The 27,239-nt window shown below is 36.1% G+C and overlaps 3 protein-coding genes across 9 annotated transcripts; 2 read left to right on the top strand and 1 right to left on the bottom strand.

Annotated features, from left to right (window-relative positions):
- The first annotated feature begins 1,777 nt into the window (after nt 1-1,777).
- Nucleotides 1,778-2,466, top strand: LOC138890560 (uncharacterized). The gene is made up of 2 exons (XM_070173955.1): nt 1,778-2,132; nt 2,249-2,466. The coding sequence occupies exons 1-2, from the start codon at nt 1,778-1,780 to the stop codon at nt 2,464-2,466; spliced, it is 573 nt and encodes a 190-aa protein (XP_070030056.1).
- A 12,887-nt stretch (nt 2,467-15,353) lies between these two features.
- On the top strand, nt 15,354-20,313 carry LOC104229807 (uncharacterized). Of its 7 annotated transcripts, none has more exons than XM_009782530.2 (13): nt 15,354-15,431; nt 15,550-15,602; nt 16,524-16,694; nt 16,793-16,850; nt 17,217-17,338; nt 17,419-17,620; nt 17,707-17,885; nt 17,961-18,021; nt 18,142-18,211; nt 18,298-18,388; nt 18,467-18,820; nt 18,893-19,084; nt 19,670-20,313. In XM_009782530.2, the coding sequence occupies exons 3-13, from the start codon at nt 16,599-16,601 to the stop codon at nt 20,078-20,080; spliced, it is 1,836 nt and encodes a 611-aa protein (XP_009780832.1). In that variant the 5' UTR covers nt 15,354-15,431; nt 15,550-15,602; nt 16,524-16,598; the 3' UTR covers nt 20,081-20,313. The 7 variants fall into 7 exon arrangements, with proteins under 7 accessions (XP_009780832.1, XP_009780817.1, XP_009780826.1 ...); XM_009782515.2 differs by having other exon boundaries at nt 15,361-15,431; nt 16,518-16,694; XM_009782524.2 differs by having other exon boundaries at nt 15,388-15,602.
- Nucleotides 20,314-20,725: 412 nt separating this feature from the next.
- On the bottom strand, nt 20,726-26,756 carry LOC104229800 (AP-2 complex subunit sigma). The gene is made up of 6 exons (XM_009782506.2): nt 26,499-26,756; nt 26,216-26,314; nt 26,056-26,106; nt 22,749-22,922; nt 21,544-21,603; nt 20,726-21,041 (listed from the first exon to the last, which is right to left on the bottom strand). The coding sequence occupies exons 1-6, from the start codon at nt 26,499-26,501 to the stop codon at nt 21,000-21,002; spliced, it is 429 nt and encodes a 142-aa protein (XP_009780808.1). The 5' UTR covers nt 26,502-26,756; the 3' UTR covers nt 20,726-20,999.
- Nucleotides 26,757-27,239: the final 483 nt, after the last annotated feature.

Here is a 27,239-nt window from a genome sequence, read left to right as displayed (position 1 = left end):
TCCCGGTAGTTTAGTCTTGCCATATTTTCTACATTTCGAGTTATTTCAGGGTGTAACTCGAATGTTTTTAGTTTGTTGTCTTTTAAATTCCGATGTAAACCCTCATATCTTCAAATTCAATGAAATAAAATCAACATTTCATCGTCTATGAATCACTTTCTATTATTCTTTCTAATTTTGTTATTTTTCTCATATTTCTCTTTTCAGTTCTAGTAATGCAGACTTCATGCCCAGATCCTAACACGCTGTCTAACTGTGAAATAATGAATCATGAATTGGAATACGATGAAGATGAGGCTTTTAGGGAAACAAATTGAGAACTCGAACAATTTGAGAATAAACCTAAGCCAAACTTAAATGAAACTAAGCCAGTCAATTTGGGTAGTCCAGAAGAGATCCGGGAAACCATGATAAGCATTCACGCCAATGAAAGCACTAGTGATGCATTGATCCAACTTTTGTTCAAATTCAAAGATGTGTTTGCATGGTCCTATGATGATATGCTGGGACTGAGTGTTGATTTGGTAGTGCATAAATTGCCAACTTATCCTGGTTTCTCACCTGTCCAACAAAAGCAAAGAAAGTTTAAGACGGACATCAGCGATAAGATCAAGGAAGAAGTCACCAAACAATTAAAAACTGGTGTGATCCGAGTTATTCGATACACCATGTGGTTAGCTAATGTGGTCCCAGTACCAAAGAAGGATGAGAAAACCCGAGTGTGTGTTGATTATCAGGATTTGAACAAAGCAAGCCCAAAGGACAACTTTCTATCACCGAACATCCACATTCTTGTCGACAATTGTGCCAAACATGAGATACAGTCTTTTGTGGATTGTTACGCTGGGTACCACCAGGTTCTAGTGGATGAATAAGACGCAGAAAGACAGCCTTCACCACACCCTGGGGAACCTACTATTATCGGGTCATGCTGTTTGGTTTAAAGAATGCTAGGGCAACTTATATGAGAGCTATAACTGCCATCTTCCATGACATGATACACCAGGAAATTGAGGTGTATGTGGATGATATGATCATTAAATCTAGAACACAGGATGACCATGTGCGGGATCTGAGAAAGTTCTTCGAGCGTTTGCGCAAGTATGAATTAAAGTTAAATCTAGTTAAGTGTGTATTCAGAGTTCCATCTTGGAAACTTCTGGGGTTTATAGTCAGTCGGAGGGGTATCGAGTTAGATCCAACAAAGATAAAGTCTATTCGGGATTTACCACCTCCGAGAACCAAGAAAGAGGTCATGAGTCTGTTGGGAAGATTGAATTACATCAGCAAGTTCATTGCTCAACTGACTACAATATGTGAGACCATATTTAAGTTGCTAAAGAAAGACGCGACGATTAAATAGACAGATGAGTGTCAAGAGGCTTTTGATAAAATCAAAGAATACCTATCAACTCCGCCGGTGTTGGTTCCACCTGAGCCTGGAAGACCTTTCTTGTACTTAATAGTCTTGAAGAATTCTTTTGGTTATTTTCTCGGGCAACATGATGCGACTGAAAAGAAACAACAAGCCATATACTACTTGAGTAAGAAATTTACTGGTTACGAAGCCAAGTAGACTCTTTTAGAAAGAACTTGATGTGACCTAACTTGGGTCGCTCAGAAGCTTAGGCATTACTTGTTGGCCTATACCACATATCTCATAACCAGATTAGACCCCCTAAAGTACATATTCAAAAAATTGATGCCCACGGGAAGGCTAGCAAAATGACAGATCCTGCTTACTGAGTTCGACATTGTTTATGTCACCCGCACGGCCATGAAAGCCCAAGCCTTGGATGATCATTTAGCTGAGAACCCAGTGAATGATGAATACCAATCTTTGAGTACTTACTTCCCGAACGAGGAAGTGAATTCATTTGAAGTAATTCCAGAAGGCGCCAACGCTTGGAAAATATTCTTTGATGGAGTTGTAAATGCAAAAGGTGTCGGGATTGGGGCAATATTGATTTCGCCCACTGGTCAGCACTATCCAGCCATAGCCCGGCTCTGGCTCTTCTGTACAAACACTGAGTATGAAGCCTGCATTATGGTCATGAATATGGTAGTTGACATGGATGTGGAAGACTTGCTAATCATGGGAGATTCTGACCTGATTATTCGGCAAGCTCAAGGTGAATGGGAAACTTGGGACATCAAGCTTATCCTATCATGCAACATGTGGAAGATTTGAGTAAACGGCTCAAATCTATTGAATTTATGTACATCCCTCGATTCCATAATGATTTAGCTGATGGACTAGCTGCCTTGGCGGCAATGTTGCCATATCCGAGTAATGTCCATATTGACCCATTGGAGATCCAAATTCGAGAAAGACATGGTTATTGCAATACAGTTGAAATAAAACTAGATATTCAGTCATGGTATCATGATATCAAAAGATTTTTGAAAACAAAGGAATACCCGAGCAAGCTAGTGGAGACCAAAAGAGAACCATTAGAAGGCTAGCCAGCAGTTTCTTCTTGAGCGGGGAGGTCTTGTACAAAAGAACTCCAGATTTGAATCTTTTAAGGTGCGTAGACGCCCAAGAGGCTAGAAAGATCATGAACGAAGTGCATTTGAGAGTATGTGGACCCCACATGAATGGATCTGTCTTTGCAAAGAAAATCCTTCGGGCAGGTTATTACTGGATGACCATGGAAAAGGATTGCTTTAGCTTTGTCCAAAAGTGTCATCGGTGTCAGATACACGGTGACCTGATTCATCACCGCCTTCAAAGTTTCATCCTATGTCAGCACCTTAGTTGTTCGTTGCCTGGGGTATGGATGTCAATGGGCCGATCGAACCAAAAGCTTCAAATGAGCACAGATTCATCCTGGTTGCCATTGATTATTTCACAAAATGGGTTGAAGCAGTCACTTTCAAAGCCGTCACTAAGAAAGCGGTGGTGGACTTCGTGCATTCCAACATCATTTGTCGTTTTGGTATTCCTAAAACTATCATTACAGACAATGCTACAAATTTGAATAGCCATTTGATGAGGGAGGTATGCGAACAATTTAAGATCACGCGTCGTAACTCTACCTATCGGCCCAAAGCTAATGGTGTTGTTGAATCAGCAAACAAGAATATCAAGAAGATCTTCAGGAAAATGATCCAAAATTCTAGACAATATCATGAGAAACTGCCTTGTGCATTATTGGGATACCGCACAACCATGCGCACATCAGTTGGGGCAACATCCTATTTATTGGTTTATGGCACTGAAGCCGTAATGCCTACAGAAGTTGAGATTCCCTCTTTTCGAATCATTGTTGAAGCTGAGATTGAGGATGATGAATGGGTCAAGACCCATTTAGAACAATTAACCATGATTGATAAAAAGCGGATGGCCGCAGTCTACCACGGGCAGTTGTATCAACAAAGAATGGCTCGTGCCTACAACAAGAAAGTACGACCTAGAAACTTTGAAGTGGGGAAACTCACTTTGAGACGTATTCTCCCACATCATGAGGAAGCAAAAGGAAAATTTGCTCCAAATTAGAAAGGTCCGTACATTGTAAGAAAATTGTTGCCGAAAGGAGCACTATATTTAGGAGACATTGAAGGAAATGATCCCAAAACAGCTGTTACGCGATTTTAATACTTTCTAATTGGGATGGCAAAGGATTTATTTCTCGCTACCCAAACACTATCAGTCCTTTGCAAACCCTTTGATCCGGTTACTCTTCTTTGATTACCCTCTTTGTAACCAAGAAGTTGTTATGAAACAAAATGATGAAAAATGAAGCAAAACAAAACAAAAGAAAAACAAAAATAAAAGTTTTCCTTGAACTACGTTCGACTTGATTCCGAAAGGATACGTAGGTAGCCTCTCTCTGAGGTTCAGTCGCACCAAAACAAAATCCACATTTCCCCAAAGTCGAAACTGGGGCAGAAGTTACAATGATCCAGCAATAGTTTTTGCCTGAAAGGCTCCAAAGTTGTAATTCAATTCAAATTCTTTTTACCCAAATCTTGTTCAAGTCCTTCAGATCAATTGGCAAATATGTTCAAATTAGAAGATATATTTACTTGTATCTGATACAATCAAATGAGAGAAATAAAATGAGAGAGTCTTATTGGTAAAAATCCACACGGGCATCGTAAGGCAATGGTAGGCAGAGAAATTGAAAATGAAAGAGTTTTGTTAGTGAAAACTCACAAAGAGCACTATAAGGCGATGGTAAGAAGATAAATGAGAGAGGTCAGCTGTTGAAAACCCATAAAGGGCACCACTAATCGAAAAGGGGATCCACACAGCCATCGGCATCGACAGAGTCCTAGCAAGGTTTCTCAGTTTTGAGATATGAGTTACGATGAATTTATGAGAGTTGGACAGTCTATATAGATCGGGCATCCAGTCCAAGAGGCATGTCGTGTTCATTAAAGTCCGCATGCACTCCAGATAAGTCGTCATTTCCTTCCGAAATAGATACCTCTCGTCTAAGTTCATTTGTCCATTTCTTTGTTTGATTTTATTTGAATCTCTTTCGGTCTAATTATGTTTCAAAACTAAGACAAATAAAAGATGGCAAGATTAATTTATAGGGTTTTTGTTTGATACAAGTCGATATTCAAGAAGGCACCCAGCCTCAACGGGTGCATCGAGTCGACTTCGACTGGGCATGATGGTCGATGCTCTAGAGTCAAAAACTCCCAAAAAGAAAGGAAATCAAAGTCAAATGCCCACAAGGCAAAATAAATTTGAAAAGGTTAAGTCTCACATAGTTAACCATCGTGTTAAAGTTAATATCCCCAGGTTTAGGAATGAAACCAATCCCTAGAGAGCAAGCAAGAAATGGAGACCTTTATCGAAGGAGTCGGGCCGAGATCAAGTGAATGAAACTCTCAAGACCACAAAAAACCAACCACTATTTCAAACTGATAAATTATTCTTTGTTTGAAAAACAGGAAAAACAAGTGTAATTCAAAGCAACCTTGCAAGAAGCAGGTGCAACTAAAGCAAACCACGTAGAGACTAAAATGGTTATGCAGCAATAGTTAACTTAGGAGGGAAGTCCCCTCCAAATTCTTTACTCATTCTCTTAAATAAAATTGATGAAAAATGAAATGCAAAGAAAGAAAAGAAGAAAAGTTCAAAGCCATGGTAGTATAGGATCACCAATACCTAACTGCATCTTTTCCAACATATGGTCACACTCCCTAGTTGATGCCAACATAACCTGATGACTTTGTCAACATAGGGTCTCATTCCCTAGTTGATGCCAGCATAACCTGACGACTTTTTACTTGATGCTAGCATAACCTGATAACTTTTATAACATAGGGTCTCACTCCTTAGTTGATGCTAGTATAACCTGATGACTTTTCCAACATAAGGTCTCACTCCCTAGTTGATTCTAGCATAACCTGATGACTTTTCCAACATATGGTCCCACTCTCTAGTTGATGCCAGCATAACCTGGTGAATTTTCCAACATACGATCTCACTCCTTAGTTGATGACAATAGGGTCTTCAATTCCTAGTTGATTTCATTTTAGATATAGGGTCTCCACTCCCAATCTCTTTTTCCCAAGGATACACAAACCTGGCTTTTATTGCTTTCAATAATGAAGTAGTATAGAGTTGTGGTTACCAATAACTCACGAAATTTTCCAAGTGAAAACTGGGGCAGAAAAATTCTGTTCGTTTGTTATTTTGGTGTCTGAGCATGTTATACCTCGAGACATAGGGTTCGAGATGACCAAAAAAAGAAGTCTCAATCCAGAATAAAAGAAAAAGAAGTGAACTCAAAGTGCAGAAGTAGAGAAGGGACGCGGACTGCTCAAGACATGATTGAAGTCACAAGATTTGCATGTCCCACATTGATCCGTGAAGCTGGGGAAAAAAAGAATGAACTGGCACCTGCAGTAACAAGCATCAAGATTCATATCAGAGTCTAAGTGAAAACCAATCAAGACTCAAGATCAAGCTTCAAAAGACTTATAGATAGGAATCTTGTAACTCGTAGATGATAGGCTTAGTTAGTCTTTTTCATTTGGATTTTGTTGTTATAGCAGGACCACGGACCGGAGCCTCGACGGAACCTCATTCGGCTCTGCAACTCATTAATTCTATCATTCTCCAAAACTACACTAACCTGATTCCTTTATAGCCAAGGATATGTAGGCAACCTCTGAAGCAAGGCTCGGTCAAACTTTTTCAAAATGCTTCTCATGGAGTATCCAAACGGGCAAATATCGCTCGTAATTACTCACTTTATCTTTGCCCAAAAATCCTTCATGTTTCCGAGCAAAGAGGGGCAGCTGTGAGCACCTAATTTTTTCTCCATATGGAAATTACTCCTAAAAATAGACCAAAAATAATTTTAAATGAGTGTAGGAGTTTTTCTTTACTTAGTTGCATTTTAGCATTTTTAGTATCTTAAATCATTGAAAACCCATAAAAATTGTCACATTTTAATTTCATATCATCTTAGGTTTAATTTACACTTTAGAAATTAATTACTCTTTAATTGTTAGAATTAATACATAAAAATCAAAAAAAAAAATTGCATGCATTTGTTAATAGATAAATAGAATTAATTTTGCTAACTAGATTTAAGTTAGAGTCTAATTTAGGATTTTTCTTTAGCTTGTTTATGATTTTAATTAATAAAATTAGATTTTTAAAATTAACGAAAAGAGAGAAAAATAAAGAAAAGAGGAGTTTTATTTGGTCTTGTTCAAGACTAGGCCAAAAATGTATAAATTGGCCCAAAACTTAACCCAATTCTCTAGACCACTACCCAAAACCCAATATCCCCTCATCTCTAAAATACACTCTAATTCCCTCTACATAAAATACTAGACCTAATTTTAATTCCCACACACACCTACACCTTGACAACAACCGTTTTTCCCTCAAAAATAGATCTGAGAGAGCCTACCCCATCTTCTTCCTTAAACAACCAAAAAAACTAGGGCCAAAGAGAACCAGCAGAGGCAGCTGAAGCTCGCCTGCTTCTCCTCCTTCAATAGAGGCAGCTTCCTTCTTCGTCCTAAAATCACGCCCGAAGCCACTCCAAATCCAACCGAAAAAAAACTTTAAAATAATCTGAAAACCTCAGCCAAACACCATCCTTTTACACCTGAAACCAAGCTCAAAACCAGCTGAAAAATCAGTCGCAAAACCAGTCAAAAACCAGCTTTCAAACCTCCATAAACACAGCTGAAAAATACCATGTAAATCAGTCACGTAACAACCTTAAACTAGCTGCAAATAGCCATGAAATCCCCTCAAAACCCAGTTGCAAACACATTCCAAAATAGCTCCAAAATCCAGCTTTATCTCCACCCCAAACCCAGCTAAAAACAGTCACGAAATCATCTCTAAAAATCGATCAAAATTTCACTAAAAACAGTCGAAAAACAACCACAAAACTACTAAAAATAACTCCCAAAACCCAGCAAAATCACCTCCAAAAAGCTCTTCAAACACTGTAAAAAATGCATCAGCAGTTCTGGAAAAACGCAGCAGCGGTTGGTTTCTCATATTCCATTTCCAAAATCAGTTTTGAAGCCATTTGAACTTAGTCCATCAAGGTCGTCGAGGTCCCCTGGTTTGAGGTTCTCGTTTGCTTGACGATTCGTTAATACTTGCAACTGTAAAGGTTCGATCTTGTTTCAGATTCTATGTAAATACTTGAATTCTTAGTTTGTTGTTTTGGTTGGAATTATTTTACATGTTTTGATTAGTTATTTCCTTATTACTTCTTTTTCGGTTTGTTTAGCGAGTTCTTTCATGAGATTTGCATATTGTTGCTTCCCTGTTACTCTTGATTTGTGAACAAGGTTGCTTTATTTGGTCAATTGGAGTTCAAACTTGCTATGTGGTCATACATGTTTTATGGTGTTATTTGGTTCATTTTAATCCGTTGGTAATTAGTCTACAACAACTCAACAGTAATATGATTTGTAAATGAACTCATTTATGTGCTTAACTGTTCACTTTGTTCATTTATGCAAACTTAATGAGTAGTTCAATTGTCGTAATCTCTTACTCAGTTATGTTAAGTTTGGACACCTGTGCTTGAGGCATGGTACATGGTGGCAAATTACTCTCTCATTTGGGGGAAAGTTTATATGTGCATGTGAGGGAAATGAACCTTTACCCTATACGATTAGGCTAGTATTGCAAAGCCAGTTATCTTAATATTATGCTGCCCAATTACGACTCACATAGCATTGGGCATTTACATCTAGTCTGAAATATATGAAAATACCTTATAGACGTGATTATAGTTTGGGTATACTTTAAATCGAACTAACTATTACAATCATGTACACACATACGTGACATAGTTGTGATGCCAAAAATAAACCAAGGTATACGTTCGCGTGACCATGGTCAAACCTTTTATTAAATAAAATGCCTTAATCAAATATTCATAGAAATGCTTAAGGCGCGGTTTTTAAATTACTATCGTGATTGCGATTTTTTCGAATAAATCAAAGTTTGTGTTCGCGCGACTTTGACCAATCCTTTTTTTTCTTAAATAAACTAAGTGTTCGGAATTGTGTATACGTACGTGTGACATGATTTTTGACACACTAAAACTAAAAAGTATACGTACTTGTAACTCATCTTAAGTTAATTCTTTAAATAGGGATTATCAAGTGATTAATAGCGGTACAAGGTAAAATAAACATAGGTCCTAAAATGAGTAATTAGACAAAATAAGCCAAGTATAAATTGCTAAGCGATTGTGCTAAAACCATGGAACCCAGGAATGCCTAACACCTTCCCACGAGTTAACAGAATTCCTTACCTAGTTTTTCTGGTTTCGTAGACTTTTATATGAAGTCAAATTTTCCTCGATTTGGGATTTAAAATAAACCGATGACTTGGAAAACCATAAATTATTTCAAGTGGCGACTCTGAAATTAAATAAATAATCTCACATCGATTAATGTTACTTAAATTGGAAAAACTCCCTTATATCCCCCCTCGGGTAAAAAGGAGGTGTGACAATGAGCTTGTTTTGACTCCCACTCTATCGGGAGTTCATCCTATTTTCCACGTTTCTATGCTCCAGAAGCATCATGCCGACAGGTCGCATGTGTTAGATAGCATCACGGTTCAGCTATATGAGAGCATAGGTTATGAGGAGGAAACAATTGTCATTGTTGACAGGCAGGTTCGCCAGTTGAGGTCCAAGAAGATTTATACGGTAAAGGTTCAGTGGAGGGGTCAACCAATCAAGGAGGTAAATTGGGAGACCGGGGAGGACATGCGGAGCAGATATTCGCACTTATTCGGCACTTCAGGTATGATCCTAGACCCCTTCGAAGACGAACATTTGTTTAAGAGATGGAGAATGTAACGACTTGACTAATCGTTTTGCTTTCTAGATCCTCGTTCCTCTAATTAAGACTCCCTGTATGTGCTTTTACTATTTTATAACTTGCGGGGATGGTTAGTTCGAGTTTGAAAGGGTTCGGATTGAAATCGGAATACTTAGTTCCTTAATATTGGCTTTAAAGGGTTAAGTTTGACTTGAGTCAACATTTTGAGTAAATGACCTCAAAACTAGGATTTGACAGTCACAATAGGTTCGTAAAATAATTTTGAACTTTGGTATATGTTCGGATCGGGTTTTGGATGACCCGGGAGTGTTTCGACCCTTAATATTGAAAGTTGGCACATTGAAGATTTTGAAGTTTTTTATATTTGGTTTGAAGTAAGTTTTGGCGTTATCGAGGTCCCTTTGAGATTCCAAATTCGTGAATTGTTATATATGGTGATTTAAGACTTGCACGCAAAATTTGGCATCATTCCGAGTAGTCTAAGTATGATTCGGTGCGTTCAAAGCAAGTTAAAAACTCGAAGTTCATAATTTGATTCAATTTGATTTTGGGGTGTGATTCCTAGTTTCGATGTTGTTTTACGCACTTTGAGAGTTCGAGCAGGTTTGTTTTATGTTAGTGGACTTGTTGGTGCACTTGTACGGGATCCCGGGTGGCTCGAGTGAGTTTCGAGTTGAGTTCCAAAAATCTGGTGTGCTGGTTCTGGTTTCCTTCTTCGCGAATGTGAGAGCTGTGTCGCGTTTGCGGAGAAGGAAATAGTGAGGGACTGAGATTTCTCTACGTGTTCACGACCCCTTTCCCGCGTTTGCAAAGGTCTGAAACCTATGACCTCCGCGTTCAGGTGAGGAGGCCCGTGTTCGCGTAGAGAAATGGGCCTGGGGGCGGGGGGAGGCTGAGCTTCTTCTTCTTCGCGTTCTCAAGTTGGACCCCACGTTCGCAAAGCTTAGGCTCGTCAGCCTTCACGTTCCCGTGTGGTTCCTCGCGTTCACGATGGCTATTTTCCTGGGGGCCCGGGCAGATAGCCTTCACGATCACAATGACCTTTTCGCGATCGCGAAGAAGGCAGACCTAGGCAGTGAGGTTCATTTAAGACGGGACTTAGGCTATTTTGGGTTCATTTATTTTACTTCTTGGATGATTTTGGAGCTTATTAGAGAGGGGTTTCCACCTAGATATTGAAGGTAAGTAATTTTCACCCAATGTAAGTTCAATACATAGATTGTAGGTAGATTTTAACATGTAAAATTATGAAAATTATGGGTTTAGTTGAAAAATCTAGGTTTTTGATAAAAATGGGATTTGACCACGAAAATGATTATGGAATTCGGTGAAAATTATATATTTGAGTTCGTGAGATTATGGGTAACATTTATCTTCGAAAAATTTTCGGAATCTAGGCACGTGGGCCCGGGAGTAAATTTTAGGAATCTTCCAATTTGGGTTGGGTAATTACTCTAATAGTTAAATTATGAAGTTTTGATTATATATTGATTAATTTATATAATATTTGACTAGTTTCGGATTGTTCGCACCGAGTTGAGGCTTTAGAACGAATTTGTGGGTCGGAAAGTGAACCTGGAGACGAGATAAGTCTCTTGCCTAACCTTGTGAGAGGGAATATATCCAAATAGGTGTTTTAAATTACTATTTGTTTCTATTTGGGGGGGGGAGATACATACGTACTAGGTTACGAGAGTCCATGCGTAGCTACTAATCATGCTAAGTTCAGGTAGTTTAGGTCCCAAATCATGAAATACTTGAGTTGTTTGCACTCTACTTATTAATTTAAGTGCCTAGATTATATTGAAACTTGATAAAGAATTCTTAAAGACTGAACTTCACTTACTTTGAGTTTGGCGGACTACTTGACTGTTAATGAAAATTGTGTTCCTTGTGTATAATTGCGTGATAGCTTTAATTTGGGTGTTCATAGAATATTCTCTCTTCTTGTGGAGTGGGCCGAATGCCTCGGCGGTATAACAGACGCATCTATGGTTCGTGTCGCTCGACCATCGACAGTGTACACATTATTCTGGATCGGACAGTACAACCTCGGCATAAATCGTGCGTAATAATGTTTGGAGCCCGAATACACTTGATATTATATTTATGACTTAAGAGGTTATAATTTATTTGATGGCCCAAAATTGTTGAAGTTCGTGTCGTGTCAATGGGAGATTCTAATTGATTATTATTTAAGGAACCATTTATTTATTGTTTGTTATTGTGTTATTATTGTTGTTGTTATTCACGTACACCATGCCTATTAGAATTTATGTATTTAATTATTATTGGCCCGTAGTAAGTATCGAAGCCGACCCATCGTCACTACTTCTTCGAAGTTAGACAAGATACTTATAAGGTACATGTTGTTTATGTACACACGCTACACTTCTGCATTGATCGTGCAACATCTGAGGCAGGTGCATCTAGCGGTTATTCCGGCGCGCACCCCCCAATACCCCGAGGCTTAGTGGTGAGCTGCCTTCTGAGTCCGTTCTGCAGCACCCGGAGTCTCTCTTTTGCATTTTATTTTCTGTCTACTCTATTTGAGACAGTAGCTTAGTGTTTTGTATATTGTACTAGTTGCTCATTTACTTGTGATACAGGGTCTTGAAATACATGCTAGTAGGCTTTATGATTTTTGAGTATTTATAATACTACATTTGCTTTTTTACCTGTTTTCGCTTTACTTTGTTAAATTCTTCTACCCCTTGCTTTCTTTAATAAATAGAATTTCAACTACTAAAAAAATTATTAAAAAGGAACAATCACTTAGTTAGTTCACTGTTTATTTGCCTAGCGACGATGTTGGGCGTCATCATGGCCTATCTAAGGGCCTATCTAAGAAATGGGTCGTGATAGCAACAAGGATTTGAAAAAAGTCAGCAATTAAGTGGTTGAAACACACACAACATTGTCAAATTCAATTTATTTTTGAACCAAAACTGGTACAAAACAGCAGCTAATAAAGATTTTGCCCAATTTTTTTTAAATATAACGTTTTGCTTGCCCTGCCCTGCCCTGCCTGTCTTGTTTAAATATTCTCCTGCCTCGCCTCGTTAACAGTTTTCCCTGACCCGCTTTAATTGTCATCCCTAAATACATTGGAAAAAAATGGGGAAATGCCGGTGTTAGAGGTATGGCAATTAAATTTTTTTAAATAAAATAAGACGATATAAATATTTAGAAAGCATGATTTTATTAAAATCAAATCTCGGCGTAAGAAAAGAAGGGGGCATAAACGACTAACAGAAATATTAATATTTAATAATAGAATAAATAATCTAATCAAAGTAACTTGAAAACATAGATGACTTTCGGTTAGGAATATTAAATTTTGTCCAGAGAAAGATTATGAAAGTTTAATGATTTCTGAGAGTTAAGGATTTCAAAGCCTACCATTAAGATACACTCTTTAACTGCAACTTCAATTTCAATTTCAAATTATCTCCAATTCAAGATAAAATTCTAACCTCGATTCAACAATAAATGTCCATTTGCAAGCTGAGGCCTATTTAATATGACCTTTTTAGGCAAATTTTATTTAAGCAAAACAAAATAGGCAAAACAAAATAGACTAATAGTTGCAGGACACACGCGTGTTGCGGAGTAATAGAGTGCAAGCACAAAAGTCCCCTCGAACTTTCTGCTCATTTTGCAGTAATGCTACTTCCTCTGATTTCTTTAACTACTACTCCCTCCGTTCCAATTTATGTGAACCTGTTTGACTGGGCACGAAGTTTAAGTAAAAAATGAATACTTTTGGAGTTTGTGGTCCTAAATAAGTCCAAATGGGGCCCAGAGTATTTGTGTGGTTATAAAAGCTTCTCATTAAGGGTAAAGTAGTAACTTTAAGCTAAATTGTTACCAAATTTAGAAAGGGTTCATTCTTTTTGGAACGAACCAAAAAGGAAATAGGTTCACATAAACTGGAACAGAGGGAGTAGTAGTATTTTCTTATTCCAAATACAAATTACTATTGTCATTTGCAAAATTGAGAAGAAACTAATAACTTTATTCAATTTTACTCTTACTGTTGTTTTAATTAATCAACGCTTACGACTTGTTTGGTATAAGGGATAAGGGATAAGTAATTTCGGAATTAAATTTAAGATAAATTTATCCACGTTTTATTGAGATAAAATAAAATTATAATTAATTCTGAGATTAGTTATCCCGAGATTGTAGTGTTTAACAATCTCGGGATACTAATACCCCGATAATTAGTCATGGGATACTTTTTTCCGAACCAAATCATCCTTATTGTCGAGGTTAGCTGCATTTTGGCATCATAATCTTCATCGCCACTTTTACTTACTAAAAATGACTCACTTAGAGTCGATTTTATGGTGCGGTTCAACAAATTATTCATACCATCCTACTTTAAAAAAATTGTTTAAACTAGGGAAATCGTTGTCGCGACTCTTTAGGTGGGTTATGGATAAACTCCACTTTAATATAATAGCTTGCAAATGATAGTAGATAGGTAAATTGTATTAGGCAAGTCTCATGCAACAAAGCTCGACAAAAACATTTAGGTGCCGAGAGGGACCTCAGGAAGAGTTATTATTTCAATTTGGTAGCATGTTCACTATTTAAGACTAACATATATTTATTAATAACTCATTTAAACATAAGCTAAGTATAATATGATCAAATATATCTTGCAATCAATGTTATTAAATTATTTTAACATGTACCAATTTTAAAATTCAAAAAAAAAAAAAAGTACCTGAAGGTAGGGGTGTACATAGGCCGGGTTGGTTCGGATTTTACAATTACCAAACCAAACCAATTGTGTCGAGTTATTAAATCTAAAGACCAAACCAAACTAATAAAACTCGGGTTTTTCAATATCGATTTTTCTCGGGTTTTCGTGTTATTCGGGTTTTTCTGAATTTTTTTTCCGGTAAAATCTTCGTAGAAAAAAACATATAACGTATGCTCAAAATATTTCTTTAATCCTAGTAAGATACAACTATATAAAGTATTTTCCAAGAAAATAATACAAAATATAAGATGTGTCATGGCATTATCCTAAAATATTCAACAATAAAGAAAATAAAATTATGTAATATAAATATTGCTAATTAAAAAGCCATAATAAAAATAAACATAATCTAAAATTACTAAGTCATGCTAAAATAAATAGACTAATAAGGGAGTATTAATTACATGACTAAAAGCTAAAGCAAAATAAAAATAGGTTATGCATTTTTATCTAAATTATTGCAAAATAAAAAATAGATATTCAATACATTCCTGTTCGTAATATTGAATTGAATTTCTTTTGTTAGCATTAGTATTGATTGTTAGCATTATTTAATTTACTAATATTAATGGCTATAAAACTTATTGAAGCATTCAAAAATTCTAAGTCTAACCTTGAAATAATACCTTAAAAGATAAAATTTTGATTTTTTAAGAAATATTTATAAATTACATTACAATAAGTATATTTATATATTAAATATATCTAAAATTTTTATATATGTAATGTCGGGTTAGTTTGTTTCAGTTTGACTTTCTTTAGTTAAAACCAAACCAAACCAATTATGGTCGGGTTTTTTTTCCAAACTAAACCATAATCGAATTTTTTTTCTCGGTTTGACTCGGAAGGAGTAATTTTCCATGGCTCCTTCCTTCCACTTTTTGGAACTGGAGGGGTACCCTGGTAACTGAAACTCCAAATGAAAGGCTAAATTAGTCATTTCATTAGTCTCTTTCAACTGAATTGATCTCAACTTCACGCATCATTCATGAAGCCCTCCAATTTCACCCAGCGCCAGAGAATCAAATCATTACCATACGTGGACCCCACCCAAAGCACTAAAAAAATCGTTAATCGCCGTAGTTTTCAATCACTCGCCGATTTTTCCTCTTTCCGGCTTGTAAAATACACGCTGGCAACTTATGTAAGAAACTCTTTGGCCACGTAGATGACACGTGGGATTACCGGCCTTTTGATCCAACGGTGACGAAAATCACGTTGCTGTGGTCCGTAGATAATGCGATGACGTAATAATTAATATATTCCTTATAAAACGTAGAAAAAGAGAAAACAGAACTCAGAGTGTGTGTGTGTGACTGACCGTTTTGTGAAATCTTCAGAGAATCGGGTAATCAGAAGCGAAAGCTTCGGTTTTTCCGTTTGTTAAGCAGAAATATTCTCAGCTGTAAAATCGTTACTATTTTAGTTAATCAAAATTTCTTCTTTTTTTTTCCTTTCCTGTTCAGTTATGAATTGCAACAGATTATAAGCTGGATTTTTCATCATTCTTTGGAAATGAGTAAGTAATTGGAATGTGTTCTAGTTTCCTTATTTTCTGCATTTTTTTAATTTTGTTATGTCGATCTGAAAGAGTGAGACTTTTATTTTCTGAGATTGTATGAAGAAATTGTACATACATACAATCCAAATAAATCAGAAATGTTAATTGTAGTACTTATTGTTGATTTTTGGTAGTTATGGATATTAATTTATTAAATGTATAGAGATTGGTTATAAGTACGCTTTTTCTATTTTTCTTTGATGTGAGTACTTTGCGTGTGCTTTGTTTTTCTCTCTCTTTCTTTTTTTCTGGGGTTGATGAGTGAGTACGAACCCGATTCTTTTTGTACATATTAAAAGGACCCAAATTCACTTTTCTTCTGGTAAAAATCTTTTTCAATACCATTTTTCTGTTGTTTACAGTAACTTTTTACCTCTTCTTCTTCAGCTGAAAAACCTCTGATTTTTAGGTTCTGGTTAGTCTAGATTTACTACAAAAAGCTCTGTAATTTGGAGGGTTTTTTTCTTTTTTTAACAGACGGGAGGCTATTTGGTGGAAACAAATTGGTAATGCTAAAGAAGATGTGAAGTGTAAATTTTGATTAATATGAAAATTTTAATTTTAACTCAATTGGTTTTTCGTCTCTCCGTATTAAAAGATCAACGGTTACTAAACAACAAAAACCATCAATGTAATATATTGTCTGTTTCTGTAAATATTCTTTTATTCTTATTTCATTCATCTGTATTTTTTGGTGTTTGCAAGGTTGAGTAACGCGTGTCGTATTGCATTCCTCCTTTTTACTTTTTTTTCTCCTCTTCTTTTTCGTTATCTGTTAGTAGTTCTTTATCCTTCTTATTCTCTTGATTTTTTCTTATAAGTTCTGTTTTCTCTCAATTGGCTCTGATAATATTACTGGGTTTTGCTTTGAAGGTTCAGATTGTAAGGAAGAAAATGTCATAATAGCAAAATAAACTGAAGAAAAAAGGTGAAAATTGACAAGTCTAATCCAATATGAACAGCAGTGAAATGAGTTGTTTAAGGTCCAATGGTGATAATGAGATTCATTCCAGTGCTTCTGTTAGGAAGCGGTTTAGATTTCCTAAAAAGGTGGGAAATTTTAGCTCAATTAGTATATCAATCTATAATTGGAAATAGTGTAAATATTATTTAATCTTATTTAATTGTCAACTATTTTGAATTTGCAGTTTTTTGATGAGTGTAATGGAGTAGATCATGCTTCTGTTCCTCGGAAACTACGTTCAGGTATTTTGTTTTTTTTTAGTGGATTGAATTTGGAAATCAATCACTTGTTTATGTCTGTTATGTTATTGGAATTGTTCCGTATTAATTGGAGCCTAGTGCTTGGTAGTGGGTCATTTGTTGCTTTCTTTTTTTCATTAGTAAATTCCTTTTCACTTTTCTTTCTTTTTATTTAAGCATGAGAACTTAAAAAGTATTCAATCTGCAGTTGGGTGACTGCACATGCCAAGTTTCTGATTTTACTCTAGTATAAAGTTAAAAAAATAGTTCCTGTTTAAGTAACACTTGGGACTTTGAATTAATTATAAAGTTGTATACAAGGATTCAAGCAACTTTAAGTCTGTTAAGAGAATTTATTTCCGTTTGTAGCCATCAAGAAGAGAAGTCGCCAGTCCATCACTCCGCCTTTGCCAGTTTCAAAAAAGCTGAATTACATGTTAGATGGAGCTGAAACACTAAGGAAAGACGTCAACAAATCTAAGCTCAAATTGGTTAGGAACCCGTAAATTTTGCAGCTTTTTCCTTTTACTAGTTCTTTTGCCTCTCTGATTCATACATCAATTTAATACAGGCTCGTCGTGGCTCAAATGGGTGTGTAACGGAGCTTGAAGGGCCAATCACCAAAGATGAAGAAGAAGTGGCTGAAACCTTATATGCTTTGGCTGGTATGATACCAGACACTGGCACCTCGAGCGCAAGCAAATTAAATAGTCAACTGTCAGAAGTGAAATCGGAGTTAAAAGAAGCTGAGGCTTCTATGATTGCAAATGGAGGTCTGTTTGTTTGTTCTTTGTTTATGTGTTAGTATCTTCCATAATTGGTCATTTGTCAAACTAAGTACATTTCATGAATGGTGTAGTTGTGAAGGAAGAGCAGGAGATAAGGACAACCAACTCCCAATTCAATGATGAAGTTTCTAAGCAGTTTCCTGAAGTGGCTGTTTCAGCTGGAGAAGCTGCCAAATTAAAATCATCTGAGGATGCTTCCCAGTGCGATACATCGATCAGCACAGAGCAACTTGAAATTTCATTGCAACCAGTAGGTTTCATTTGGACATTTTTATGCATGGTTAATACGTGACATAGGTGTTGTTCTGACATTTTTGCTATTTAGATTGTTGCCTGTGGATTTCAAGCCAACCAACTGAACATGCTTAAGGAGAAGAGGAATAATGGTATAGCCTGCAAGTTACGAAATTTTCTAATGAATGGTTGTACATATAACAGAGACAGCGGCATCCAAATTATGCGTTCAATATTTACACTTACACAGAAATGTCGTTTTTGTTTATCAGGTTCATTGTTGTGGCCAGGCTTGTCTGCAGGAGGGTCCTCTTGTTCCGACAAACTTGGTTTTTCAAAACAGTAATTTCCAATTTCTAGCCGTACTCTTTCTTAGTTTCTTTTGCCTACAAATATTGTTTGGCCTCTCATGCGCTGAGTAATGATAGGTATCCAATTGCCAAATTTCCTGCGTGGTTTGGAAGTACTGGAGCTGATGCTCAAGCTCAAAATGCAGAGTCTTCTCTCCCAACCGTGAAGGTGTTGTAGTATTTTGATATGGTTTTTAAGTTACTTGTATATACTTAAGAGAATCATTCATTTGATTTGATTCTGCAGGATTCTCAAGTTCCACTTGATTTGAGAAAATCATTTAAGAGGTGTGCTGCTCATGTTTATATAAGTCGGCTGATAAAAGTCTTACAGACTGCTGCAAGAGAAGACATCGTCTCCTCGCATCCTCCTCAGTCGTCATCCCACGATGGATCAAAGCAAGGGACTTGCCTACTTCAGAACTGCCTAACTGGAAAGGTAAATGAGATGCATGGCATTGTTTCTACCGGCAGCGTTGCCTGCACTTCTACTGAGAAGAATCAAACTGAAGTTAGAAATGCAATCCTTTTGCACCAAAGACTCCTTCAAGAGCAGCAACAAGCTTCTACAACATCTGGGGTCAATTCTTTAGTAAAGCAGGTCAGTTATATTCAGTAATGTATGATATTCTTCATTGATACGCAATAACAATCAACTTTCTGTAATGGGCAGAACATAGATTTCCTGTCATTGTCAGCTGGAAGTTACGTGATGAAAGGTGCTAACGGTGCTAATATTGCTGGTCATAACCTTGAAGCGCCCCTAACATCACAAGACCATCCAGCCATGCATTTCTTGCTGCCCCAGAATGGTTATTCATCTACATCTTTCCGTTTCCTTCCTGCAACAGCATCAGCTCAGCAGGTTACTTCTATTTTATTTTATTTTTCATAAAGAGCAGGTGCTTGTGAAATGTGCTTTCACTTAACTGCTTTTGCAATCTACAAGTAAATAGAATGCTTAGGTATCTTTATGTATCAGTACTCGGACAGCATAGGTACATACTTAAATCTGGACCCTTTGGTTGCCTTGATTATGTAAAACAACATAATGCCACTGGGTGGATCTGCCACGACCATGGACGGACTATAAACAATAGTTTATGCAAAGACACCTGCCCAGTCAAATACATATCTACGTGTTTATATACCAATACATACAAAAGCTTATGTTAAAGAATAATATCGGTATATTTGTGTGATCAACTGCATAAACAATACTTTATGCAAAGACACCTGCCCAGTCAAATACATATCTACGTGTTTATATACCAATACATACAAAAGCTTATGTTAAAGAACAATATCGGTATATTTGTGTGATCAACTGCATTTTACTGGTCAGCGTCTTTTGAAAGAGGATTTGGGAATAAGTCAGTTTATGTGGTGACACTACTAGTTAATACATTGCTTGGAAGATTAAGGCGATTCTTTTATGGCTAAGTTGCAGGTTCTGCTGCCTCCATATCTTGGAGGTGCATCAACCCGTCCTTCATTTGCAGCTGATATGACCTTACAAAGCCAAACATTGCAGCAGAATGAACTACGCAACGCTCATTTCACTGCTCAGTACAAGTTTGGAGTCTCTACCTCACAAACTTTTAGTGTCTGGCAAAATGCAGGGCGACAAATGCCTATCTTTGGACCTTCTCAAGCTCAATTTGCAGCTTCTTCCTCCATGGAATCTCTTTCTTCCAAGCTTGCTCCAGTTTTTCTGAGTGGGCAGGAGCTTATGTCCATTTCTTCGCCACGGCACAGAGGACCATATTACCTTTTCCCTTCTGGCTACGAGGGAAATGGACATGGACTCTACCCCAATAAGGTGCCTTCATTGCAGCTGCTGTGCAATGGTCATCTTTAAGATCGAAAGCGAGGGTACAATATTACCAATATGAAGATTATATCAGGCCTCTTCCAAATCACAATTGATTTATTCTTTTCTTTGCTTATGCACAAGAGTAAGTGTTCATTCTGTGAATGAAAATATCGTTAGGAGGAACAACAAGAAGGGAGAATATAGTAGATTGTGTCCCTTTGTTGGATGATGTAGTCTAGTACAATTTCATATATTAAAGGCTTACATGTTATGTTTCACTTTCAATTAGTTATAAAGTTAACATTTTCAAAGAGGTTTTCTTCTTTTTCCTTTCTTGCTGTAGATAGGAATTAACACACCTGCTAATATATGCCTAAATGGCTATTTGTTCTCTGGATTCTATGGAAAGAAAGTTAATCTGTGTCTCAGAAGATTGTTGACTTAAGAAGAGATTATCTCATTACTCACGTATGAAGAGACTCGAATCTTGGGACAAAAGGGGGGAATTAAAAGAAAAGAGATGAAATAATTTCAGGGCTGCTTTAAATTTCTTTCAGTAAGCTATTCATCCTAAAAGAGCTGCTCCTTGGTTTTCTGCACCTTCATGCTTTCAGAAAAATGACCTACTTTCTGGCATTGAAATTTATAACTCAAGGTCACCCTAGCGCAGTTCGCCAGAAAAATGTTAACTGATCAGAAAAGTCAACTGCAAGATATGTATTTTCAAACTTGGTGAAGTTCAGTACACAACGAAGAATGAATCGGTAACACTGCCTATGAAGTTTTTTTGCAACAGAAAATCACCTTTGAATGTATGAATGAATAAATTTGGAGATAAATGAGGCACAGCGACATTCAGGTATTAACATAAGCACAGAATTTCTAATGCAGTAAATACAGCCAGACAGAAAAGATGTCCAAACTACAACGGAAAAGCGTCTATCTTGAGCAAGCATGAAAATCTTCACTCCTGCTTTTCCAATTCCCCCATTCTCTCTATAATTGCCTGCCATATAAAATAAAAAGGTTGTTCAGCGCAAAGTCATACAGAATTTGGCAGAGTCGAAGCAGGATCAAATATGCATTAGATTTGACATTTCATGCATAAGAGAAAAACAAACTGATACAGATATATAATAACCCTGCCTCTGCTGAAAATTTTGCATCACTGTGAAATATGTTTGTGGCAAATGTGAGGCCAAACTAACCAGTAAATTAGCATATACATATGCACATATATACATGTACATACAACAACAACAACAACAACAACAACAACTACTACCCAGTAAAATCCCACATAGTGGGGTCTGGGGAGGGTAGTGTGTACGCAGACCTTACCCCTGCCCCGGTAGGACAGAGAGGCTATTTCCGTTAGATCCTCGGCTCAGAATGACATATACATATACATACACGCACACATTTGCATGTATGGATATGGATGCACATCAAAAGAGCAAAAACGAAAATTTTGGCCAAACGAAGTGATTAGAGTAGCATTTTCTTACCCTCTTACTTGTTTCTTGGAGCTCCCCAGCAAGAATAAACTCATCTAATATCAGATATACCTGTAGAGGGAATAAAATTGATTATAAACGATAGATTGTGTTAGTAAGGTGGGCATCAACTCTACTAAGGAAAAGTATATTTCTTCGTCAACATTTTTCTAGAGATGAAAGGAATACAGAGTGCCTGTTGATAAAAGCTGCACGCTAGAGAATAGCTGATTTCCCCTAATTTTTAGTAAACTGGTATTTTCAGTTAGTGCACCTGATGAGGCATGATAGTATTACAAGTTTTTGCTGGCAATCATTTGTAAGTTGAAAGGATGATTAACCACCCACCCAGGAAACCTAAAATCCCACCTACTCTAATCGCCCTATTGCCAAGTTTTGAAATCAATAAGGAAGGATTGAGAAACATTACTGGCCTCGACTCCTTTACAAGTTAAATTTAGAAATATTTTCAACTTCTAAAAGTAGCTGGAATGATAAAGAAAAACCGCTCAACTCTTAATGGTAAAATACCATAACCAGTAAGAGGGAACACTTCGTGTTTTCATACAGGACATGATGCTGATAATGGTTGCAGATGGCAATGTGAGATGGGCCGATGATTGGGGGAAACAATTTGTTATGGTACCCATCAGTTTTTACCTTGAAAGAACCCTGAACTAACAACCATGTTAAATTCTTCAGTAAAGCATTTGCTCATGGAATAATCAACTTCAATTCCTCTATCTTTATTCCATAGCCTTCCATCTCTGCCTAAAACCATGTTCAAACACTGAAGGCAGCCTCGTGGAGTTGATAAAAAGGTGATATTTTGTGTAACAAAGTAAATTAGTGGTTAAGTCTCATAGTATACGTAGGATGTTACACCCATGGAAGTTCGTAAATCACTACTTTTGCTACTGGAGGATCACGCTTTCAATAAGAAACCAAGTGGCAATACAAAGTAATTGAGTATAAAGTATAAACCAAGCTGCCAACTAAAGATTTGAGGACAGGCACTCAATTGGAGAGCCCGCACAAAACTTAAAAAGAAAAATACAGCAGAATTTAGTAGGCATCTTAGAAGATTCAATATATTGATTGATTTACCACAAATAAAAGGACCATTGTGACACAACAGGGTTCATCGGAAAAGAAAGATATTAAAACCTTTGCTGATTCTGTAAGTAGCAACCATAGTTTGATAAGAAATGTCTAACCTTATGGAAATTGAAAACCAAATCTAGTTCGCAGACATTGCTGAAAAAGTGATCCAAAATCTCCACGAACAAGTGGATGGACTCCAAATAAGCCAACTCATTGTCTGTGATATCAACACAGAGTGAAAAAAATAATCCTGCATATCTTCTGTATATTACCTTGTGGGTACGGAACTGCAAAGAGGGAAAATCACAGGCCGGTGATATTTATTAGTGAATTATCAAAAAGTATATAACTTTACGAAAATTAAAAAGTAGAGACGGAAAAATAAATCTTGGATGCTGCATCAAGATGACAAATATGTCCACCATTTTTACTGATGTTAGTATCCTGAAGACCAATGTCTAACTAAAATACACCATGACTCGGCCATTATGTATACCTCATGAGCAACCTAATATTAAAGAAAGTTGAGCAAGCCCCTCATTCAAATAAACTCCTCCCTGGGTTCAGTTCTTTCATCAATTCTGTTGAGGTTTCAGCACAAAAGGTAATGATTTCCTTTTCTTTTTTTGATTGCATTCAGTTGTATTCTATCTTATAATACACACAGGTTCAAGCTTCAAACTTGCTTTCTCTCCCTTCGGTTGCTTGAATTCCCCCTTAAAGTTTCAATCATAAATCACTAATTTAAGGAGAGAAAACAATTTCTGCTTTCTTATTTCTTGCTTTTTCCTTTTTGTCAGAAAGGTGATGTTTGGTTCAGAATAGTGGAGAAATTTAACATTGTTAATACAATACGATGTTTAGTTTCATTTTCCTTTCCACATAAAACTTAGCATTATTTTATATAATGTTTCATTCCAACTTTTCTTTTCCGCATAACTAATACCGGCATAAGTTATGCGAGAATTTATGTATTATTTTGTTATTGTTCTTGTGCTACTTGTACCTTTCAGCGAATGTATTTATTTTTAATCTTATCTAATCTTGTATGACTGCATATCTTTCTTAGCATTCGCATCTCCACGATACTATCTTATGATGGTGTTGGACTTTAGCAGCCCAAGATTCAATCTCATATAACATTGTTGGTCTTATAACCATTCTTTTTCTTTCAATGTCTTATAACTATTGAACTTACCTTTCACTTTGATAGGCATCTTCTGATCACATAACACCCCGATAGCACTTCTCCATTAAAACCATTCGATTTTGATTCTATGTGTTATATCTTCCATTCTCCTAGAATGACACGCCTAGATATCTAAACTATTTGCATTTAGGCACCACAATCCCATCCAATCTCACATCAACTTCACTCTTCTTATGCAGACTAAACTTGCAATGCATATGGTCAGTCTTACTTCTACATATCTTAAATTCTTGTCTTACTTCTACTTATCTTAAAATTCTTGTCTTACTTCTACATATCTTAAATTCTTGTCTTACTTCTGCTTATCTTAAAATTCTTGTCTTACTTCTACATATCTTAAATTCTTGTCTCTAGAGTGCTTCTCCATAGTTCAAGTTTTTGGTTGACACCCTAGTTGCTTGTCAATTAGTGTACAGTATCATTAGCAAATAGTATATACTATGAGATCTCATCTTGTATTGTCTTAGTTAGCTCATCCATAATAGGAAAACAAGTACTGCTCAATGTCAATCCCTAATGTAAACCTATAGTAATGGGAAACTCCTTTGTATCTCCAACTACTGTTCTCAAGCTAGTGACGGCTCTTTCAAACATGTCCTTTTATGGCATCTATATATTTAACATGGATTATTTTCGTCTCCAATAACCACCAAAAGACCTTTCTTGGAATATGCTTTATCCAGGTCAATAAATACCATGTGTTGATCATTCTTCCTCTCACATTAATCTTACTCTCTGCATTACTAATCTCAACATTCGTAATGTAGGGATTGTAATGTATGTATTATTTCTTATTGGATTGTTGGCTTGTTGCATTAAAAATTATTACTATTGTATGTTTTAAAATATGTTTTTACTAAAAAAAAATAAAGTATTGGTTACAACATTAAGGGTTTCCTTAGCCATTTAATAGTTTCCATGTAGTGTTAATCCTCATATCCTTACTCCACACTCTATCCTGCATAAAATAATACATGGATTCCCACATAACTTATGCGGATACCAGTTATTCAGAAAAGAAAAGGTGGAACCAATGATTTATAAAATAATGTTAAGTTTTATGTGGAAAGGAAAAGTGAAACCGACATTGTATTAACAATGTCAAATTTTATGTGGAGATTATTTTCTCCATTACTCCAAATCATTTAAGGGAATTAAACAGTTGGTTACGCTTCATGAAGCATCTGATGATTACTTAAGAAAATTAAAAACAATGCATCTTCTGTTTTCTTTTGCAGGTTAAAAATGTAATGCATAAATCCAAATGCCGTATTGTTCAAGGAATTAAATCCGAGAATAGAACACCAATACTGAATCCATATGTACTGCACAAAAATAGTGAATGCTAAATGGTTCTTCAATCTTCACAAATCCTCTTATCACACAGACACACACAAGCAAAAGCGAAAAGGAGATCCTCTTCTTTCTCGACTCTTCCCTCCTCTCCCTCCCTCCCCTTCCTCCTTTTGACCCTCCCACTCTCTGCCAACACCTATACTTTTAAGGCCAAGAGACTGAACAAAGAATCAAACATGCAGGTATGGAAGAAACGTCCATAAAATGAATTTCAACTCAGCCATAACATAAGTTTCTATTGCCAGGAATTATCTGTTGTGCAATAAACTATGAATACTGCCAAATCCTTTAAACGTATCATGGAATTTCTTCCTTCGACCTACTTGTAGAAGTGAACACTGAAGATTAATCTGAACTGGGCAATATTGATCCTCCATATGTTAGAATTCTAGTAGTTAGACACAATGGTAAATGAAATAATAGGACAAAGACAAATATGATAAGCCCTCTTAATATGACTTCACCTAAAATGTGAAGTGCCATAACAATGTACGGACGGGAAAAACCAAAATAATCATTCACCAAGAGACATCTTTCACGCACACTATAAGGTAGTCTAAAATAAACATTTTAAGAAAATTAAAGACTAGCAAAAAAGATTTCATCTTTGGCTTAGCACAATTGCAACACAGTAGCTTATTCTGGTGTTCTGTAAACGAAATGAAAACAAAATAAAATACATAGTCACCTAGTAGCTTTTTCTATTCAAGCTGACCAAGTTGAACTTAATTCCACAGAAGCATGATAGGAAAAAGCTTAATAATGTAGAATCTCTTAAAAGTATAAAAAAAACGTAGCTTTTGTATACTGATGGATAGGAAATATCTGAAATAAAAGATTTTGGAAGTTATTACCTCAACAAAATTGGTAAATTTGGGATCTCTATTCACCACCAACCGATGAACCTACGACCAAATTGATTAAATAAATAAACCCATTATATGAAATTAAAAGATTTACGTTATCAAAGTTGAAATAAGAAAAACAACAGAAGCAAAAGAGAAAGAATAATACCTCGTACTCAACCTTGTGTTTCTCGGATTCCTCGAGAGGGATGTAATACTTGGCCAGACGTGTCTTTCCTTGTCTGTTTTGAAGCAAAATGAAACGGATCTACCAATTTTTGAAATGACCCAATTGAAAAGAAAGGATCAAAAATTAGTATGTTAGAAGAGAAATGAAAATAAATCTTAAAAATACAAATTCTTGAAATGGGAAGAGAAGCATTTCCCCAATAGATTGTAGTTTCAGTTACTGAATATTTTTCATTTAGATCAAAGGGAAGAAGAAAAGTTACCATTTTTACAGAGGATCTGTAGGCAAAAGCGAGCTGATGAAACACTTGGAAAAGTTGCCCAGATTTCTTTGATTCTCAATTAATTCGTAGAAACTAGTAATTTGAGTCCAGGGTCAGAATAGAGGGGCAAGACCAGCATATGGCAACTTTTTCCAATAAGGGGAAAATGTTTTTTTTTTTTTTTTGGTAAGTTGGACAGAAAATAGAAATAGAAGTGCAAAAAATAGTTGTAAACAAACTTTGTTAGTTTTCGTTTTCGACCGAAAATCAAAAGACGCGTGGTTGTTATATACTCCTCTCGTTCCAATTTACGGGAACATGTTTTATTGGGCACGAAATTTAAGAAAAAATAAAGATTTTTGGAATTTGTGGTTCTAAACAAGTCAAAAAGTAGCCCAGAATATTTGTGTGGTTATAAAAGTTTCTCATTAAGTGTAGAATTGTAAATTTAAGCTAAATTGTTACCAAATATATAAATGGATTATTCTTTTTGGAACGGACGAAAAAGCAAATAGGTTCACATAAAGGGATACAATGAAGGGCGTTAAAATTTGTATGTATTCTCTAAGATACTAGTATATTTTTTTAAATTTATTTTAATAAGTATACTAGCATAAATAATAAATGGTACAACGCTATAGACTGCCCAATGAAATTTTGCTTTTATTGGAAAAACTTTGGAATCATGATTTTATTTTTTTAAGTGTAAATCATGGACCCTCTCTAATTTAGCTTTGTTAC

The sequence above is a fragment of the Nicotiana sylvestris genome, chromosome 4 (genome assembly GCF_000393655.2).
Source record: "Nicotiana sylvestris chromosome 4, ASM39365v2, whole genome shotgun sequence".
NCBI classification, from domain to species: domain Eukaryota; kingdom Viridiplantae; phylum Streptophyta; class Magnoliopsida; order Solanales; family Solanaceae; genus Nicotiana; species Nicotiana sylvestris.
Note: the sequence above shows the minus strand (reverse complement) of the source record. Positions and strands in the feature narration are given on the sequence as shown.